A 20,502-nucleotide genomic window follows, 5' to 3' on the forward strand; every position below is an offset into this window, starting at 1 on the left:
CGCACGCAAACAGAGTAAAATAGTCCTCACATTGGCTCCCTGTATTTGAAGCCTAAAGGTTTATGAATTCAGATCCTAAGTTTAATAGCCATATCAAGTTCATAATCATCTTAAATCAAATGCCATGGTCTTATTTAAGGTCTCCCTAAAATGGCTATCAGGCTTCTAACAGCTCATTCAGAATGCATTTGCCAGAGTTCTCGGGATTTATGTATTTTACACTTTAGTCTTTTATGGATTAAGAATCTTTTGTTACTATGTTTTTTATAGTTCATTTGGATGCATTCCACCAGCATTTTCCGTCAACTCCGTGGTATATAAATAAAGGTGATTAACTAGAACTTAGAAAACGGTACATGACAGCCATTCTAAATGACTCACTGATAGCCAGTGTGTCGTCGTATTGATTTTCTTATACTCTAGGACTGGTCAAATAATTGAACATGGCGGGCAGTATTTAGATATTATGTCACATGTTTATGGTAGCAATGAGTGTCCAATGCATGTTATTGAAAGGGTATTCAGCTTACACCTGTTTCATGTTTAAGCGTATACCATATTAGTTTTTGTTTCCGAACTTGTATGCTTTTGAATACTCTTTATTTTTCCAGAAAGTCTTTTAATACCTAATAGAAAGCAATTTAAATGTGAATTGCTTTGTTATTGAAATATGCTATGCAGCCTTGAAGTTGAACTGTCTGTCTGTCTGTCTGTCTGTCTGTCTGTCTGTCTGTGCATCAGTATGTCTGTCTGTCTGTCTACCAGCCTGTCTATCTGAGTCATTAGTGGAGAACTGGGAAGGAGCGGACCTGGTTATCTAATATTATGTTTTTCCTTCTTTTTTTTTACTGCTGAGAAGGGCTTCATTCACAGCCTCCATGACTGTGGTATTGTCAGCAGCAACGTCAGTCAGTTAAGCAACCTCACAGAGGAGTTACACAGACTGCCTGAGAACGTTGTCCTGTCTCCAGTCTAAATGCTCTCTCGCTAACGGCAGGGCATTGACCTTTTCCCATGGTTTCACCCCTGACAGACAACAATGACAATCCTGGAGTGTGGAGTCTGTAAATAGTGTTGCGGTGATTCGGTGTGGTCCAATGATAATGACTCTCTCCACGAGAGTCAGCGAGTCTGGATTAAGTTCCCTAGGAAACGGAGTCTAGATGCTGGAGCTGTATTTTGAACGTGACGTTATCTGCATTTAGCCTTACCATTCAACATTTTATTTCCTGAACATTTTGTGAGGTATGACGTGACTCATCAGATGGTCGTAGTAGTGAACTGGAAAATGGAAGGTCACCACTTCAATCCACGGTAGGGATGGGACGTAATGAGGATTTCATGTCATGATTATTGTGACCAAAGAAATAGCGATTTACAATATTATTGCGATATTCAAAATCCATTGTCCTGGGGCGGAACATTTTGCCAAAAAATAGCAGATCTACAAGTTCACAATATGTCGCCTTTGGCAGAGAGATTTGGTAAAGCGTCTTTTATTTGCCGGATAATGCTTAAAGTGTGATAAAGCTTGGCAAATAAAAGGTGAATTGATCCCAGTGCACGACAGGATAATTTCACGATAAATGTAAATCTCCACAATACGATTATTATTATTTTTTTATCACGATAAACGATAATAATGATTATCGTCCTATCCCTAAGAGCGTGTGCGCGCGCACACACACACACACACACACACACACACACACACACACACACACACACACACACACACACACACACACACACACACACACACACCGCACGCACACCACACCACACCACACCACACCACACCACACCACACCACACCACACACACACACACACACACACAGAGTAGATGCATATATTGCTGTAGTATGTATGGACCAGATATACAGTTGTAGACCTACTGTATGTGTTACAGGATATCGAAAGCTTACTGTACATGAGCGTTCAAATCAAAACTATCTTTTCTCTGGTGCAGTGTATCAGGTTGCATTGTTTTAGGACAAGCACTTTCACAGATTCATGTCGTTAGCCTAGTATAATTACCTAACTAATATGGTTTTCAGGAGGGACCAAAAAAAAGTTTTGCCTTAGTCACCTACATGATTTAGTCAGAAAGTAAAAACTTTATTTATATCTGCTTAACTCTATACTCTCCTAACGCTGCTGATACATCTTGCCTTCTGGCAATCAGAATGCTTGTTACTGTACATTCAAAATCATTTCTGCCTATGTCAAGAAGTTGACTTCACTTTCTGCCTAAGTAGGAAAGTAGAGCTAGGCAAAAATGACAATTTATCCAAAAAGTGAGTTAGGCAATTATGCTATGAGGCTTACGATGTTAAACTATTATTTGTTTGATTAGCATGAATATAATCTAACATTTAGTTTGATTATTTGTTAGTTTGGGGCAGCCTTAGTTGACTTGTGTTTTCTCTGATTAGGTGTGGTAGCGCAACACAGGTATAATTCATCAAATATTCAGTTTATTAAAAATAAATCCACAGAATTGTTTATGTACAAAACGAATACATTTAGTCAGAAAGACTGAAAAGATATTTTATATACGTAAAGAAAAAGTCTTTACTATGTATTCAGGTTTTATATAGAATAAGGCAACAATGAACTTGAAGCAACCATGATGAATAGTTGACTGATGGCGATAAAGATCAGTGATGTTATACATGTTTGTAGCCAGTGTAGAAAAGCCTCTTCATGCACTGTTCTGGGATCTGTCAATAGAAGTGAGTCAGTGAACCCACACACATGGATATAAAAGCATGGGTAGGTCATAACGTGTCGTACTTCCGTGTTCACAGCCACCTACTTTGCTCTGGGAATTGATAATGCTTGTTGTTATGGATACCATAATCCAGTGGTGTTCAAACATTCTTTACTAGTGTACACCACGCCCGCTACAATATTCTTTCAGCTGAGTATGACCTTCAACAGTACTGACTCTTCCCGATACTGATGGAGTTTTGGTGATTCTGTTTTAGCTTTTTGTCCACTCATTTATCTTATTTCATAAAAAAAACTCACTTAGGCCAGGTCAGAAAATGATGCAGTGAGCTAGCGGGCAACTTGTTTTTTATTGGCAGGTGGCTGACTTATTGGCAAAATTGGTTGTATTGCAAATATATGGCATATAAAATGTTAAATATTAGTATGTCAGCTTACAGATTTAACTGTTTCCATGAATGTGAGATAAATAGAAAATAATATACTGTATGGCATACAGTATATACAGTATATTATTTTATAATTTATCTCACATTCATGAAACCAGTTAAATCTGTAAGCTGACATACTAATATTTAACATTTTATATGCATTTTTTTAATAATATATGCATACAGTGTATGCATCTATTAAAAAATAAATAAAAACATTGAGAACTCTTGAGTGACCTCTTAGGACCCAAATTACCCCTAGAGGTTCTAATACCCGCTTTTGAGAAACACTGCCCAACACATCTTCATGGAAGGGATTATTCCCCATTCCGTGTTTGACACGGAAGCCCAGCATTGCTACAAATGGACATAATTATCTTATTTATACATGTATTTGTACATGACCACGCCCCACTTGTCCCCTCACACAGCTCAGCTCAGCAAGCATACGGTAAGGTGTGAGGCCCTGCAATGGCTACTTTAAGATCTCTGAAAAAAGAAAATCATCACCATCGTATTCAACTGTGGCCCACGGTTCTATAAGAAGTTTGGCATTTAATGTAATAATAAACAACATAATTATTCTATAGTCTTTCTTTGGATGGTTTTGTTGAAGATTCAGCAAATTCCAAAAACAGTGTGGTTCTGTAATGCCAACCATCTCAACATAATGAACAAATTTAAGGCTCCATAGGTTCATAAAAAATAAGTCAATGAGTTTTATCAAATGACCAAACCCCTTCTCCACAAATGTAAGCAACCATTATACAGGCTGCCTGTGATGAGTGAATTATTAACAGGTTAGTCAATAACTCGGCAATGTCTCGTAAAAAGGCTTGTAAAAGGCAGTTAACTTAAGGTGTTCCTAGCAGTGTGTCTGCTGGATGGCTGCCTTCCCCCGGTTTCAACAGAGAAACTCAGACCTGGAGCTGTCACTCTTATAGGTCATCTGGGAGTCAATACTGGACCTGGAGCATAGCAACAAATTTCGCTCGGACTCTGCCTGAGTCTGTCTCCTGGGCCACAGCTGATTTGGGGTGGAATGAGAGTTCGAGTTCGAGTTCATTGTCCTTTCTTTCATTGTAATGGTCTCAAACTTGACATAGCTGTCAGTCATCAGCTCCTCCGGGTCCGGAGGTGTGCTGCTGCTCTGGGCGTACAGACCTATGATCTTGTAGAGCAGCAGGGCGATGAGAGGCAGCACCACGATGCAGGCCGCCGTGCCGATCACCAGTAGGAGCTCACTCTGCCCGTCGTCAACCTCTATGATGTCCAACGTGTAGAAGTCCACACAGGGGTCTTTGCCCACAGTGTTCTTTGCCACCAAACACACAGAGTACCTTAGTCCAGACACCAGCCCTTCCAGTAGCACCTTACCAGTGCCGGCAGTGGTCTCTACCGTGTCTTTGACGTCATCCTCACCGTACGGTGAGTACACGACCGTCAGCGGGGTGTCACTGGGCATCCCGTCGACCGTCCAGAGCAGCACCGCACTGTCCGACGTCTCCTCCACGATGCTCAGGTCTCGGAGCGACTTTGAAGCGTCTATCTTTTGGCTCTTTTCGTCCGCGGCCAGTTTCCTCCCGTTTCCCCCCTGCTGGACCTTGGAAGGTCTAAGGCCATCGCTGGGCTTCTTCTTGGGGGGCGGAGCGGCGGGGGGCGGTGGGGGCGGGGCAGGCTGCGTGGGGGGCGTCGTAGGCGGGGTGGTGGTGGTCGGGGGGAGGGGCGTGGTGGGCGAAGAGGTCGAGGCGGAGACGTCCGTCGAGGTGACGCCCGTTGCGTTTGGGCCAGCCGACGCCGTCTCGCTGCCGGCAGTAGGCGGGACGATGGTTGTAGTCTCTGTGCCGGCTATCGCAACTGTGATGGTGGCGACCGCTTTGCCCGCATAATTCTTGGCTGTACAGCTGTAGTCTCCAGCGTCTGTATACTGAACCCCGTATAAACTCATGATGGACCATTGCACGCCTTCCGACGGAGATTCCTGCACTGTTGAGTGACAGAAAAACATGGAAGTCAAATAACGGCAAGCGTTAGCAAATCTCAATTCCTGACCTGTTCTCTATAGGATTTATGAGGGAAATGTATCGTATTTCCTACACATCAGTCATGGCAGTACTTTTCCCCCCAATTTAGTCGTTATGCCAATTCACGATTCCCGCTGTACTCAGTCATTGCTAACTCCTACAGTTGTGCCTATGTATTTACTGGGTCATTTTATATCATTGTTCAAACATATTCTTCAAGTTGAAAACATACCCCTTTCCCTGGGTATTGGTTTCTTCCAAAGGTTTTACAACATCATCAGGTAGCATATGCACTCAGTCACTTGTAATGCAAATGTAATGCAATTAGTGATACATTATGTGATGTCAGCATTATGTCAGATGTTTTTTGGGGTGCACGATGCCCTTGGTTACATGCCCACTGAACAGGTGCCCTGATTAACCTGTAAGAGTCTAGTGACAGAACTCCCCCTTTCCCACACAGCTTCCCTTCCACAAATATGGGCAGTTCGCCCCATGCTACGTGCTTCCTAGAATTGCCACACACAATCCTACACACCGTAACTATAGTTAGGAACGCCTGTCAAGTTTTCAGCACAAGAGCAAATGGCGATGTGGTGTGCATATCATAAGTGTAGATTGGCTATTTTCTCAATTTCTGCCTCTAATATTTGACAATTTGGCCAATTTTAGAGGTATTAAAAAAAAAGATTGTCACTTTAGAAATGTGCAGATACCCTCTATACACTTAAACTTTATGTTGGTTTGTTTACTGTTAAGTGAGAAAACAATGTTGCACATTAAGTTAATCATCTGGGGACCCCTCAAAATCAACAGGTTGAGAACCACTGGTGTAGAAGACCTCACTCAACAGCTTAACCCCCATGAAGAGTAACGACTCTCTCTCTCTCCCTATCTCTCACTATCTTTCTATTTCCAAAGTCAAGGATGTTTGCGAGCTCCAGCCAGAGAAGAACCGGGGGCAGTTCTCCAACCCAGTCCCACAAACCCTGGCACACAACACAACCCACACAGCACCGTTGTTTCATGCTAAAATGAAACGGTGCTCTCCGCTAACCATGCCTTGTTCCTGTCAAATTGTCACTGAAAACCATGTCTGTGGAGGGACAAACATGCAAGCACACACACGCACGTATGCGTGGCTCATACTAAACTACTAAACGCATAGGGCCAATCGTATGTTAGATGTGCCGTTCCAAAACGTCAAGCTTTCCTATACTTTTCCTGGAAAAAACTTGTTTTCCCAAGGTCTTTTTCACTGTTTAGCCTTGCTAATTCTTCCCTTTGGTCACTGAAAACTAGTTTAACTTTTCAACACTTATTTTTATTGTAACAGAATCAGAATGGCATGTACATAACAACACCTTTGCAAATACCCTCCTTTCTCACTGTCAATGTTCTGACAATCCACTGTCTTGCCAATTACATGGCATGTGACGTTCTCAAATGGCACATCGGTATGTGCTAATGTACTGTGACTAATTCATGAGTTTCAAATGTAGTCCGTCCTACACTTGCCATCTTGGGGACCAACATGGCATTCCGTCATTGAGGTGTAGCCTACTGTACCATGGTTTTTGCATTTCAAAATATATGCATTAGTTGCAACCATAGGTCGCAGTTTAGTATTCACTAGAACTGTCACATCTTGACCGTATCTGTATGGGTAACGCTTGTCTTTTTTGTTGATTGACACTCACGCTCTGACATCATGCTCTGACATCACTGTGATGTCAGGGGAACCAAATCCCTTGTATTGCCATATATCGAGATCCCTGTGATGCCAGGGAACCAAATCCCTTTTATGCCCATATATGGAGATCCCTGATGCCACAAAACTGAGTAAGCATGTTTAGGTTCTCACGGCATATCTCCATATACATGGGTCTCCATATATGGGTAACTGGTCGACATCACTGGCCAGATGGCCAAGACATGGTGTGACCAGTCGCTTTTCACCCTTAGACGTCTTACTGGTTTATACTCTTGAGAGTGTGCTGTGTTGTACTGTGGTTCCCAAACCTTTTAGCTAGTGACCCAAAAGAGAAATTAGACGTTTGCCCGGGACCCAAACTAGTGAAAACAGCAGATCTACAAGCTCACAACACGTTGCTTTGTGCCGCATTGTGAGCTTGTAGATCGGCTATTTTCACTACTTCTTTAACATCCGTTTTCTAATTTATGTAATTTCTTCAATTCATGAAAGTCTTAGCTTTTTATGGAATGTTTTTTGAAAATGTTATGAAATAATAATAAAAACATGTAGGAAACAAAAAATTAAAGGACCCATAAAAATCTTTCCGCGACCCACAAATGGGTACCGACCCAGTGTTTGGGAACCAGTGGTGTAGTAGACCTACTTGTGCTGTTGACAAGAGAGCCATCTGATGTGGTCCAGACGAGGTTGGGGTTTGGTAAGCCTGTGGCATCGCAGCGCAGCAGGACGTTACTGCCCAGGGACGACGTGATCTTGGTGGCAGAGACCATGATTGTTGGTTTGACACAATTTTCCAATTCAACACGCTGGAAAAGGACACCGGCCATATTCTCTGGTTCAACACAGATAAGGACCTTGTCCATGAGGATCAACGGTGTGTCCGTCATCTTGGAAATCTCGATCAATTTGGAGAGGCGGCAGTCACACTGCCAGGGGTTGTCTTGCACACCTGGTGGTTAGGAGGTGAAAGATTGCGTTTATTAAGTCAGTAGTTAGTCAGTAGTCAGTTGTAGAACAAATCACAGTAGGCCTACATGGCAAGAATAAATAAAAACAGAAACGTAATCCTTTGGATTAGGGCCTACAAACAACGTAGCCTTTCCAGTGAACCCAACCTCCAACCTACCACTACATTTGTCTTTCACCTTTACCCAGGTGAAGTGGCTATCTATTCAGTTCAATTCAAAAGGACTTTATTGACCCAGTAAAAATATGTTTACATTGCCAAAGTAAAAAAAGGTAATTACAGATATAGACCTACTAGAATAAATAAAATAGGCATTTTTTTGTACCAGTGGATTCGTCTGATTCCAGGCTACTGTAACACAGGAACTTGTAAAAATTGTAAAAGAAAAATACAATTCCACAAATTGTGCTTTTGCTATTTAAAAATGCATACATGTAAGTAAAGATAACGTAAAGCTTAAACACAGTAGGGTGGGGAATGAAAATTGCCATATTTTAAAGACCTACTCAAAGATTTAATCAAGCATCCATGACAAAGTAACTATAATATATCTATATCCACATGGGCATGGCATGGTTCAACCCTTCCAGCTCACTTAGACCAGATAACAGGCTGTTTGAAAACACTTTCTTTAAAACACCCCAGCCAATGTTCCACACATCCTATAATCTTCTCCCTTCTGGGTCCCAAGCTGTGGGATAAACTCCCCCTTGCAGTCAGAACTGCAGACTCCCTCCCCATCTTCTGAAAATTCACTTCTTCAATCTCCATACATTTAGCTGAATGGGTAGAGAGGTCGCCTGGGAAACAAAAGGTCTCCGGTTTAAATCTCAGCCCTGGCAATGTATCAAGGTGTCCCTGAGCACAACATTTAATACTGCAATGTAGAAATACTCACAAATGTTTGAAAATAGCAGATCTACAAGCTCACCTTATGAGCCTTTAGATCGGCTATTTTCAGTTAGCCAAAGTATAAAATGGGGCTAAAGTGGTTTATGTATATTTTATAATATTATAATGTATATCAGCAAAATAACTTGTAGTAACTGTAGTAACTTGTAACTAAATGTAGTGGAGTAAACTAAAATATTTGCATCCGAGACCTAGTGGAGTAGAAGTAAATTATTGGAAATTGGAAATACTCCAGTAAAGTACAAATATCTAAAGATTGTATTCAGTTATACTTTAGACCACTGACCACTTCAGTGGGTGATGCTGAACACTGAATAGTATTATTCCAAGCCTTTCTCCTTGGAGATGAGAAAAGGCTGGGAATGAGACCAGTTACTCTGCCAGTCTGTTCCCAACAAGCATACTGGGGAAAGGGGTGTGTGTTAATGTGAGTGATTCAAATCACTTAACAAGCTACATGTAATCACCATGCAGAGATTCAGCAACAGCAACCAGTCAGAATGAAACAGCTAAGAGGAACAGGAAGTGTTAGTAGTACTCTATCTTAATAAGAAATCAGGGTTATTTCACTCCGTTGACTTCTGAACTCTTAACTTCTTAAGTTAAGGGTCAGCCAGTGTTTTTGTTTCATACGCTCCCTTACCCCATTGACTTCAACCACTCCTGCTGTAGGCCTACACACTGTGTGCACATGAAGGCACGTGTAGGAAAAGCCATTAGCCAGATTAGCATGTTCTTAACGGCGGCCAAACACTAAAGCTGGCCCTCTTCCACAGTGTGGTTAAGTCCCTCTTTCCATCAGCTCCCTCCCATGTTGCCATACATTTTTATAAACCATTAGTATGGTTATAATGCACTAACAACGGTGATCTTTATAAAACACATCAAACTCACTTACAGTATGCATCCGTTTAGTTTTTACTGGAAGTCACGTTGTTTAGAGAAGAAGCGCAATTGCTTCCCTTATGTTCAGTTAATCGGTGAATGCAGGTTTTGTGCTGGAATATATTTATATATTTTTAGAGTTACAGTAGATAATTATGTTGAGTTAGATTTGAAATATTATCCAAGACAACAGGTGTTTTTGCTTGTAATCTGTTTCTCCTTCGAGTACGGGCAGTGCTTTTTCAGTAGGGATTAGCTCGCTGGGCGTTAAAGACCCTCTTAACATTATCCCTCTCTCCTGTTTGCAACAGAGCTAAAGAGGCCACACTTTCATCTCTGTTGGCATGTTGTGTAGCTCTCATGCAGGACAAGGACTTGAAATTAATCATTGTCAGTGTCACTCAGAAATTGCATATGTTAAGGAAATTGAGGTGTATCTAAAGGCAGCTTAATTATAAGTATCAAAGTCTGACATCAAAACCATAATGATATTTTTCCCATTCAAAAATCTTAGACTTTATTTAAATCACTTAATATATACAGTATTTATATATTTAAAAAAAAGTCATGGCATTCTGTCTGGAAGGTGGCTTTGATACTGGTATTTATATACTTGATAGTGTGGAGATTTGTAGGGCTTGTATCTCCAGCATTATAGAGGGTATGCACGTCCACTGGGACCCGCCCCCTAATCTAGACTGAGTGGCAAAACATTGAGCAGCATGGAGCTTTGGAAGTTTGGAAGTGCTCATTGCAAATCACTCAGCGGCCCTGCATACCAACTGTTTCTAAATTGCACATAATGCAGGAGGCAGCTGGATGTTGTGTTGTTGAAAACGAGTGCTTCCAAACTCTGACACTTGGAAAAATAATCACCTGCACAGAATGTCTTGAGAGAAAGTTGCTCATAACATGTCTATGGTGGATTTTTATGAAACAAAAACTTTGCAGATAGAAAGAGAATAATCCAAGCTTTCAGTACAGCTGCAATGTTGATATGAGTTTAACTTTGTTTAATACAATCAGATAGGACTTTTCTGTTTGGATGTATGGGCTGTCAATGGCAGAAATTAGTTTTTTGCCACTCAGTAGGCATTCCCACATAACTTCCAGCAACATTAATGTCACGCGCATACCCTCATTTTTGGAACACTTATATATTTCATATCAATATATCATTTTATATATTTTTATAAAAGCTAAAAAAAATGGAATGGGAAGGATTCTTGATGACGGGGTGCATGGTTTTGATGTCAGGATTTCAGTACTCTATAGGAGGTACATTGAAACCACTTAAACCCGACATACTTTGTTGACGGGGTCTGTACTTGCCCCCCCCCCCCCCCCCCCCCCTTTTCCGCCTTTTCCCTCTTCTTAAAGGAGGACTTTGCCACTTTTCAACCCATCTTCATATAATAGGTCCTCACTAATGTTCATAATAAAATAGCACAATTTTTTTCTACTCGGTCCAAGTCTCTTAGGAGAGCTGTGGGAAGTTCAGAAATCCATCGTCTTGTGACATCATCATTTTCCAAAAAAAAAAGAAAATCAATATTTTTGAAAAAAGTATTTCGATTTTTATTATCGGGAGAACAATGGCTTCCACTTTAACATTGCAACTTTTCAGGAATAGAAAGCCTGTATTTTCTATTAGCTTGGATTCCCAATCGATGATGTCACAAGACGATGGGTTTCTGACCTGCCCACAACCCTCCAATGAGAAAAAAAAGAAAAAAAAAAGAAAAGCTATTTTTTGGTAAGGACCAATTATATGAAGATAGGTTGAAAAGTGGTGAAGTCCTCCTTTAAGTCTTGTGAGCTTGTATCTGCTGTTTTCACAGAATGTTCACCTACAGTATTATAACATGTCCAGAATAGGGACTCTAATGTTCATGTAGTTTATTTGAGCTGAAAATCATAGATTTTGGTGAAAGATTATACATTATAAACACTTTTTTAACACACAAAAAACCCTGAACGCTTTCTGAAAAAGATTGATTGTACTGCCTGAAACGATACACAGTTAGAGATTAAGTACCGGTACTTTTATTGAATGCCATGTGTCACATGACTTCACATCTGTTGTAGATGACATGACCAGGGATGCCTTTAGCCTGTGTCGTAAAAAAGGTTTACAGTTTGGTAGAGGTTTAGGTTATGCACTGTAGTTAATGCAACTCCAAATAAATATTGGTGAGATTTCTTAGATAGTTGCTACGTTGATTACAAATGTACAATTCAAAATATTCTGCCCTTTGACTTACATTGCACAGTGAAACAGGACTCCAAGACTAAAACTTCCTGATGATTTTACTATTTGAATATCTGAATCTGGATCCGTGAATCCATTCCGGATGTTCTTCCTAATTCAAATAGTAAAATGACCTGGAACTTGACATTTAAATTTACAAAAGTGTCGCTTTGCTGTCTGCTTCAAATAACTTTATTGACATTGTCAACCGGTAGGTCTCCTACCCGAGTCACCAGGGTCGAAATTTCGGACTACCACCTCCAACCACTGCAGATGTGCTAGTTACTAAGCGCATTAACCCTAGCATCCCTTCCCAAATATTCACTGTGCATAGCTATAGATTCTACGGCTCTGCCACAGATTTGAACCAAAATCACATGTGCGAAAATGTGCTGTATAAATAAACTTTGATTGATTGATATGTGGGTCCGGTTCAGTTCTGCCGTCAAGCCAATCAAACGCATTATGGGAAAATGAACTTGGAACAGGAAATGGCCTTGCCAACCTCTAGAAACCCCTAGAGTACAGTTATGTACAGACTCTATTCTGGACATGTCATAATAAGTGAACATTTGGCCAAAATAGCTGATCTACAAGTTCACAACATATTGCATTGTGACGGGTTGTGAGCTTGTAGATTGGCTATTTTTGGCAAAGAGATTTTGGTGTAGAGTAAAAAAGTAGGGGACCAAGTACAGACCTCTGGGGGATCCCAGTCAACAAAGTATATAGTCTTAATTTAACTCTAACTCTTTTTCCGTGTTTTCTGCACAAAATATGTCTGGAACTAAACATGGATTATTATAATATTATATATTCTATTATTTGTATTATTATTATTATAACATACCGGTGCAGACAAGCGCATCACACATGTATTCAAAGTGTGACATTTAATTAGCATAATGTTGTTACTGCTCCCAATAGACTAGAGCAGTGGCAATATCTCTCCCTCCCTGAAGTCGCTACCTAGATTTATGATGCACTTCTAATTAGCAGCCCGTAGATTTCACATGTAGGAGCATAGTTTCTACATGCACCCAAGACATTCATTTGTGAAGAAGACGTGTGGAAGACCAATGTATCGCCCTTAGTGAGACAAGCAGTAGAACCCCCAAGAAGGAGCCCAGGAAACAACAGATCCAGGATGAATTCAATCCCGGTCCAGGAAAGATGAAACGCAGGGGAGGGTGTTGTTTTTTGCAGGTCTTTCAGTCCGAGTGTATCAAAAAAGCAAAGCAGTGGAAGCTTGTGATTGCGCGGAGGTGCGGAAAGTCGGGGGACGGAGATGCACCTAAACCTAACCTTAACCCTAACCCTAACCTCAGTAACTAACGCTGGTGAATGCTAACCTGGTGAAATGCTAACCTGCCGACGCTGTTGAATGCTAACCTTGTGAAATGCTAACCTGCCGACACTGGTGAATGCTAACCTGGTGAATGTTAAACTGGTCGGACCAACGGTGCTTAACCCAGTTGCTTTTCTGATACACTCGGACTGAAAGACCTGCAAAAAACACTCTCCCGAAACGCAAGACCAAAGACAGGAAGTTTAAAAACCACCATCCACCCCCATCATGGCACATTGACCCTGATTATCGCTTACCTAGCACAGTTTTCTCTGAGGTATTGCTGGAGGCGGGCATTCCATTGAAGGGAGGCCAGATGTCCATAAGGTCCGAGGGCAGGGTGGCCAGTCTGTTGCTGGAGATATCCAAGTATGTGATTTTGACGAGGTACTGGATGGCCTCCACGGGGATGTTGCTCAGCTTGTTGTTGTGGAGGTCCAGCGTCCTCAGCCGAGGCATCTCCTTCAGGGACTCCCAGGGGAACCAGCTGATGATGTTCCCGTCCAGACGCAGCTCGTGGAGCACCTTGAGCAGGGACGTACAGAGGATTTTAGAGAGGCAAGGGCTGAAATTTCGAAAGGTTTCTTTTGGTGAAAATATCAAAAATAGCAGACCTCCAAGCTCACAATGCGTTGTGCTGCAACACGCTGTGAGCTTGGAGGTCGGCTATTTTCGGTACTTGATACCACACTGAACAAAGCATAATCAAGTCAATACTGGAGACATGGCGTACGGCATGGATTTCTACACAGAGAGGGCAATTCTTTCAACATAAGATGCAGCATTCAAGTTCAGGAGAGTTTAGACATGGCAATTCTCTTTGAATGCTGCCTTCAGGTATGGCATGGAAAGGGGGCATTTGCATTTCTTTTACCATAGTAATTCATGGTCTGGAGAGGGCACTTTTTGCAGATGGATAAAAGGGCAGGGGCTCAAGCCCCCTTTGGTGTCTATGTGCGCACGTGCCTGACCTTGAGGTTGTAGAAGCTCCCGACGTCCACGTAGCTGATGGAGTTGTATGTGAGCCACAGGTAGCGCAGCTCCGTCAGGTAGTAGAAGGCCTCTTTCCCGATGCGCCGCACGCCCGTCTTCTCTACGCGGAGCTTGACGGCGTCCACTGGAACGTTGACGGGAATGATGGACATGTCTGGGTTGTTGCAGAGCACCGTCCTGAGAGGAAGCAAAAATGTATACGACATGTTTCATAGGATAAACACTTCAACCCTCTACTCTACTGTATAGCCTCCCATGTTTTAATTATTATTATTTAAAAACATTTTCAAAAAACATTCCCAAAAAAGCTTAATCTTTCAACAAATTCAATACTTTTTTCTGTATTTTCATGAAGAAATAAAATATCTAAGAAATTCCATAAATTAGAAAACAAATGTTAGTGAGAAGTAGTGAAAATAGCCGGTATATATATATATATATATATATATATATATATATATATATATATATATATATATATATATATATACATACACACTAATAATTGTTTGACTGTTATTTGTCTGTACTTAGTACTTTCTTTTTTCCCCTCTGCGCCAAATCTCCAAAAATAGATTATCTACGATCTACAAGCTCACAATGTGTCGCATTGCGATATGCTTTGAGCTTGTAGATCTGCTTCTTTCTTTCCCCCAGAATAGGGATGCCAGGGTTACAGTGGTGCCAGGTCACAACATTCGGTCCTAGAATTCTGTCACGAGAGATTTCTATGATTGCTATCAATTGCCCATGCCCTGTCCCTTATATATTATTTCTATGGAATGGCACTGAATCCAGTACTGCTGTTAGTAAATCTGTTATAGCCTACTCGGAGTGCCATACAGTTTATTTTGTTATATTGGACATTAAATCTGTTATACTCTGAGTTCCGGTACAGTTGTTTTTGTTATGTTGGACAACTGTCCCAGAATTAGCTGTAGGGTTAAATTTCATCTGTAGTCCCTATTTTTATCTGTAGGCCTAGACCTCCCTGTACAGTGAGTAGGCACACTGTGGATGCACTCTTGAACATTATTTAAGTGAGTTAATAGACAAACTAAAATCTACTAGGTTAAGTATTATACTTAGATTTAACAACATATATTTTTTCTCTCATTTTGCTAAAGGCTTAGTTAATTAATTTGAGTATCTTAAAGCTAACATGAAGTTCTGCCACAGTGGAAGGTTCAGGGGTTCTCCGCCAAGCTTGTGTAGACTTCCTGGCAGGGAATCAATCCACTCACCCCCAGGAGTAAAGATCTAATTACTGCTATGGAAAGACCTAATTACAGACCATACGTCCGTGTTGGCAGCTTGTCGGCTGTTGGATTAAACAAGGAATGAGTATTTATGTACACTACCGTGGCATTTCAGGATGATGAGTCATTTACTAGAAAAAAATGACTCTGTACATAAAGCCACTATGGAAAGGTATACTATTGAGGAGGAGTAACCAGGATTAGGTTTTAGAGATAAGATAGGAGTTATTGGCACTTGTTAAAGGAACACTGTAGGTGATTTGTTTGTAAACAAGCATGCAGTGAGTCTCCTACTTGTATAGGCTTGACGCTTTGGTCTCCAGTTTTTGGAGAAAGTTGTTCATTATCACAAACGGCTGTTGAGTAATAAATAGTCTTATCTTGAGTGGCATTGCACTTTAAAGCATGATAAAATGATAAGGAGCCCTTCATAGTAGCTGGTTATGATTCAGAGCGTTCTACCAACACTGTAATGTTGTGGGCCCAAATGTGTGGTGGGAGGGGATATTCTTGATCTTGCTGTACGTGAACCCAAACCACACATGCTACCAAAAGGTCATGACCTCTCGGGGATGAGCTTTTGTTGCTATATCTCTGATTTTGAACCTGCCCTGCACACGCTGTTGACCATCCAAACAGTCCAGCAAATAAAGAAAAACATTTTAATCCTGCATAGAGGTTTATAGAAAATTAACAATTATAATTAATTCAATAAAATAAAATAAATAATGTCCCACTATAAACAATTCTGCTAGATGGGCTTTGTTGGCAAACTGTTTAAGAACAATGTTGCCAAGACACAGCAAAAGTTTAAGAAACTCTACATTTGTAAGAGTGTAAATAAATACCTCAGTGCCGCTCCGTTTATGCGTCCGTGGAAGGCACACGTACACTGGGACGGACACTGGGAGCGGACGGGGCCCGCTAGCCAGTAGAGCAGGACGGAGACATAGAGGACGCCGAGACGCATGGTTCCACCGAACGAGGACAGGTCAGGAGCCGCCCGAATGATAACACATCACCACGAGCACCCAGATGAACCAAAAAGAATGTAGGAAAAAAATAAAAATAAAAAAAATAAACAAGACAAAAAAATAAAGAACAATTCTTAGGTTGCGACGGGACACATGCTGGAGATCTCCTTGCAGGTGACCTCTGGGTGCGGTGTGTCGGGGAGGGAGGGGGTGGGGGGGATTAGCAGAGAGGATTTCTCAAGGGTTGACTGGGTCACTCAGCCCCCTTTGGGCGCGGCGCTAATCGTCTAGTTAGCACATGCAGCTACCTGGAGCTAGGAGAGGATTCCCTCTCATGCAGTGGTGGAAGTAACTAAGTACATTTACCTAAGTAATGTGCTTGAGTACATTTTGGAGGTACTTTTACTTAAAGGGGGCCTGTCACCTAAAGGGTTACTGTCACTTTAAGAATCACCTTAAAAAACAAGTTAATGGATAGATAGATAGATAGTAGATACCTTAGTCATTGTGGGGATGCGCAATTATAAGCCAATCAAATTAATTGTCTGTATAGCCTGACTGTATGACTACTTACTGTACTGGTCAGCTGTTGTTGGGCAGATTACACTGAGACAGTTTCGGACTTTTTCAGGATCCACACTGGAGAGAGACCACATGACCGACTGTATCATACTATTATAATTTCAAGGCTGACAGCGGACCTTTAACTGGAGTGTTTCTGATTTTCAATACTTTTACTTCTCCACCACATCTCAGAGGCTTTTACTCCGCTACAATTATTTTAAAACTTTAGTTACTAGTTACTTTGTAGATTTAAACTATTATTCCAAAATATACATGCATACACTTCAGCGCTATATACATTTTGGATTTTTACACATTTTATACATTTGAAAACTTGTGAACATTCTGCATAATGAGTATAGGCCTACTATCTACTTATTACTTTAAGTACATTTTGATACCAATACTTTTGTACTTTTACTCAAGTAATAGTACTTGTAACAGATTATTTCTACATTGCAGTATTGATACTTTTACTTAAGTAAACCATTTGAGTACTTTTTCCACCACTGCCTTCATGTGATGTATGCAGCCACGCCCCTGGAAAACACTTGGCTGTCCACTCCAGACTCTCTCTCTCTCTCTCTCTCTCTCTCTCTCTCTCTCTCTCTTTCTCTCACCCGCTCTTTCCCTCTCTCTCTCTTCCACTCTCTGACACTCTCTCCCTCTCTTTCCCCCCTCTCCCTGTCCTTATGTCTCTCTCTCCCTCCCCCCTTTCTTATGTTAACCTGGAATGATCTGTTCGAGGCCTGCAGAGCAGGCATGCTCCGTCGCTGGAAAGCAACGTCACATACATCCATGTACGCTCACACACTCTTAAACGTGACTGCACACACTCAGCCCAGGACAGGTCTTCTCAGGTCTCTTCATCATACACGTATCTCCTGCACAGCAATGCTTACGGTATATTGCCTTCTGTGGTTTGGCTTTGGCCCTAACACTCACGTGTCTACCGGTTGCAGACATGTATGTTTAGTGGTTGCTGGTAAAGTTGGTGAATTAGTGTTTCAAACATATTCTATGTTGCGTTCTAAACACTGGATGGGTACGACACAATCGCGATCGATGCAATCACCCCAGTGCACGTGACGTTACCACTTGGCACTTACATTGGTGCAGCAGCACAGGTATGATGAAAAGCTCGGCCAAATCTGTGAAGCCTATGTGTTGGAATGTGATGTTGATCAGTTGTACAGTACCCAAAATCTGCCCAGACACACAGTCGCAGACACAGACAGAGACAGACACACAGGTTTCTTTCTTTAGATGTCACTCTGGACAGCTCTAAATGCCGTAGATGTAAATTTGTTGCAGAGCTGTGGGCTGTGTTGTGGTTGCGTGAGGCCTTTCTGTCTGGCACCCTGGTGTAAGCTGTAACGTTGGGTGTGATTTACTACGTGACAGGGAGTACCAGAGGGGAGGAGACAGGGGCAGACTCTACCCACAGTATCTGAGTCTGAGAGTCGCACAACAACAATGCTTCATGAATACACGCACGCACGCACACACATTATTGTATAATAAAGATTATACAACGGGTAGTTCCGACCAAGCAATCTGATAAGTTGAAATAGGCTCTTTTACCCGGGCTCAAACGCCGTTCAAAAAAAAACTAATCAAAATATGCAGAGCAGATCCGGCTAAGTGGCTATGCTAGCAGTTTGGATGGGAAGTTTGCAGACATAGTTGCAAAATCTGGCATTAGTAATTACATTTAAATTTCTACAGAATACAATTTAAATTGAGCCAACAGTTAAGTTTTAACTGGCATAGAATTTGAGTTTTGGTGGTGGCTGGCCTCTCTTCCTTAGAGATAAGGTGAGAAGTTCGGTCATCTGTGAGGAACTCGGAGTAGAGCTACTGCTCCTTCACTTGGAAAGGAGCCAGCTTAGGTGGTTCAGGGCAGACATCTAGTACGGATGCCTCCCGAGCGTCTCCCTAGGGAGGTCCTGGCTACACGTCCCACTGGGAGGAGGCTCCCTGGTAGACTAAGGACCAGATAGGGGGATTATAGCTCCACACTGGCCTTGGAACGCTTCAGGATTCCCCAGAAGGAAGTGGCTAATGTTGCTTGGGAAAGAGGGACTCTCTGCCCGAACTGTTGCCCTTGGTGCCCGACTCTGGATTAACTATTCTACGTAATTATCTGTTGACTCCCCTGTAGGCTCTTTCATTTGTTTCATCAAGTCTTCATAGGCCTACTGTGTGTGAAACTTGTAGTGTTTTCTTTTCTGCAACCATACAATCAAGGATCAGTTCCTTAGTTCCTTAAAACATGCAGTAGTCAGTCAGAATTCCCATAGTCTGATTCTGAAAATTGGAGAAGAAAGCTCCTGCATTTGTCAGTGTACAAGTACGTGATAAAGAATAATGGTGAAATGATGCCCCCTTGTGGTGAGCCTGTGGATATGGCCACAGAGTAGGGGCATAAATATGGACTGTGATTAGTCTGGGATCACTTCACTTTTCGCGTTTGTAACCGGTCTGGAGCGGAAACCACAAAACGTCATGTTGTAGTACTAAAAGGACTACAATTTGCCGGAAAGATCAAACCGGATTCAGTTTTAACCCAAAATATTCCCCTGCGCTCAAGTACACACTTTTAGGGCCTACCTAATAAACTCCTTGATGCGGAGTAGTTTTGCTTTTGAAAAATTCGTTTGGTATATGCATCTTTTAGTCCAACTTTTAGCGACTGGCAAGACTACACGAGGCTACTCGAGCATTTTAATAGGGATTGTGGAAACAAACGGAGGGAACCAAATCAAAGCGACGCCGCTTCTTCTAGTGGTTTCCGCGCTTTAGGCGGAAACCAAACAGCCTGTTGTGAACGAACACCAGGCTTTCTCTCTGAAAGCCTGGTGGGGCGAGGTTAGACTGTGATAGAACTGGGGTTATACTGCAGCCCGCAGGGTGAGAAGGTGATTGATGATGACATACTGTACATACTTACATTTTTCTTTTCTTTGGGCAATTCAAAAATAGCAGATCTACAAGCTCACACTGTGTGCATCTTTTTTCGAAAAATGTTAAAGGACGACTTCACCACTTTTCAACCTAGGCTATGTTCATGTAATTGGTCCTCACTAATGTTCATGATAAAATGGCACAATGGCTGTGGGCAGTTCAGAAACCTGTCTGCCAGTGACATCATCAATGGGAAATCCAAGCTAATAGAAACGGCAGGCTTTCTATTCCTGAAAAGTTACAAGATTCCTACTCCTAAGACTAAGAGACACAGACCGAGTAGAAACATTAGTGAGGACCATTTATATGAAGATATAGGTTGAAAAGTGGTGAAGTAGTTTTTTAAGTAATCTTGACAAAATATTGACAAATATATTTGATTGGAGTTTTATTATAACCATACCTCAGATACCTCCAGCTGTTAATAGTAACAATACCTAAATAGAAACAAGAGCCCCACAATAGAACAAAAAAA

The 20,502-nt window shown here is 41.6% G+C and overlaps 1 protein-coding gene across 1 annotated transcript; it reads right to left on the bottom strand.

Annotated features, from left to right (window-relative positions):
- Window positions 1-4,070: 4,070 nt before the first annotated feature.
- Window positions 4,071-16,492, bottom strand: lrit3a (info leucine-rich repeat, immunoglobulin-like and transmembrane domains 3a; the record flags this gene model as incomplete). Its single annotated transcript, XM_080746710.1, has 5 exons — window positions 4,071-5,152; window positions 7,551-7,856; window positions 13,528-13,795; window positions 14,242-14,440; window positions 16,371-16,492. 5 exons carry the CDS (start codon window positions 16,490-16,492, stop codon window positions 4,071-4,073), a joined length of 1,977 nt encoding a protein of 658 aa, XP_080602836.1.
- Window positions 16,493-20,502: the final 4,010 nt, after the last annotated feature.

Source organism: Nannobrachium achirus, assembly GCF_963921795.1.
Source record: "Nannobrachium achirus genome assembly, chromosome: 17".
NCBI lineage: Eukaryota > Metazoa > Chordata > Actinopteri > Myctophiformes > Myctophidae > Nannobrachium > Nannobrachium achirus.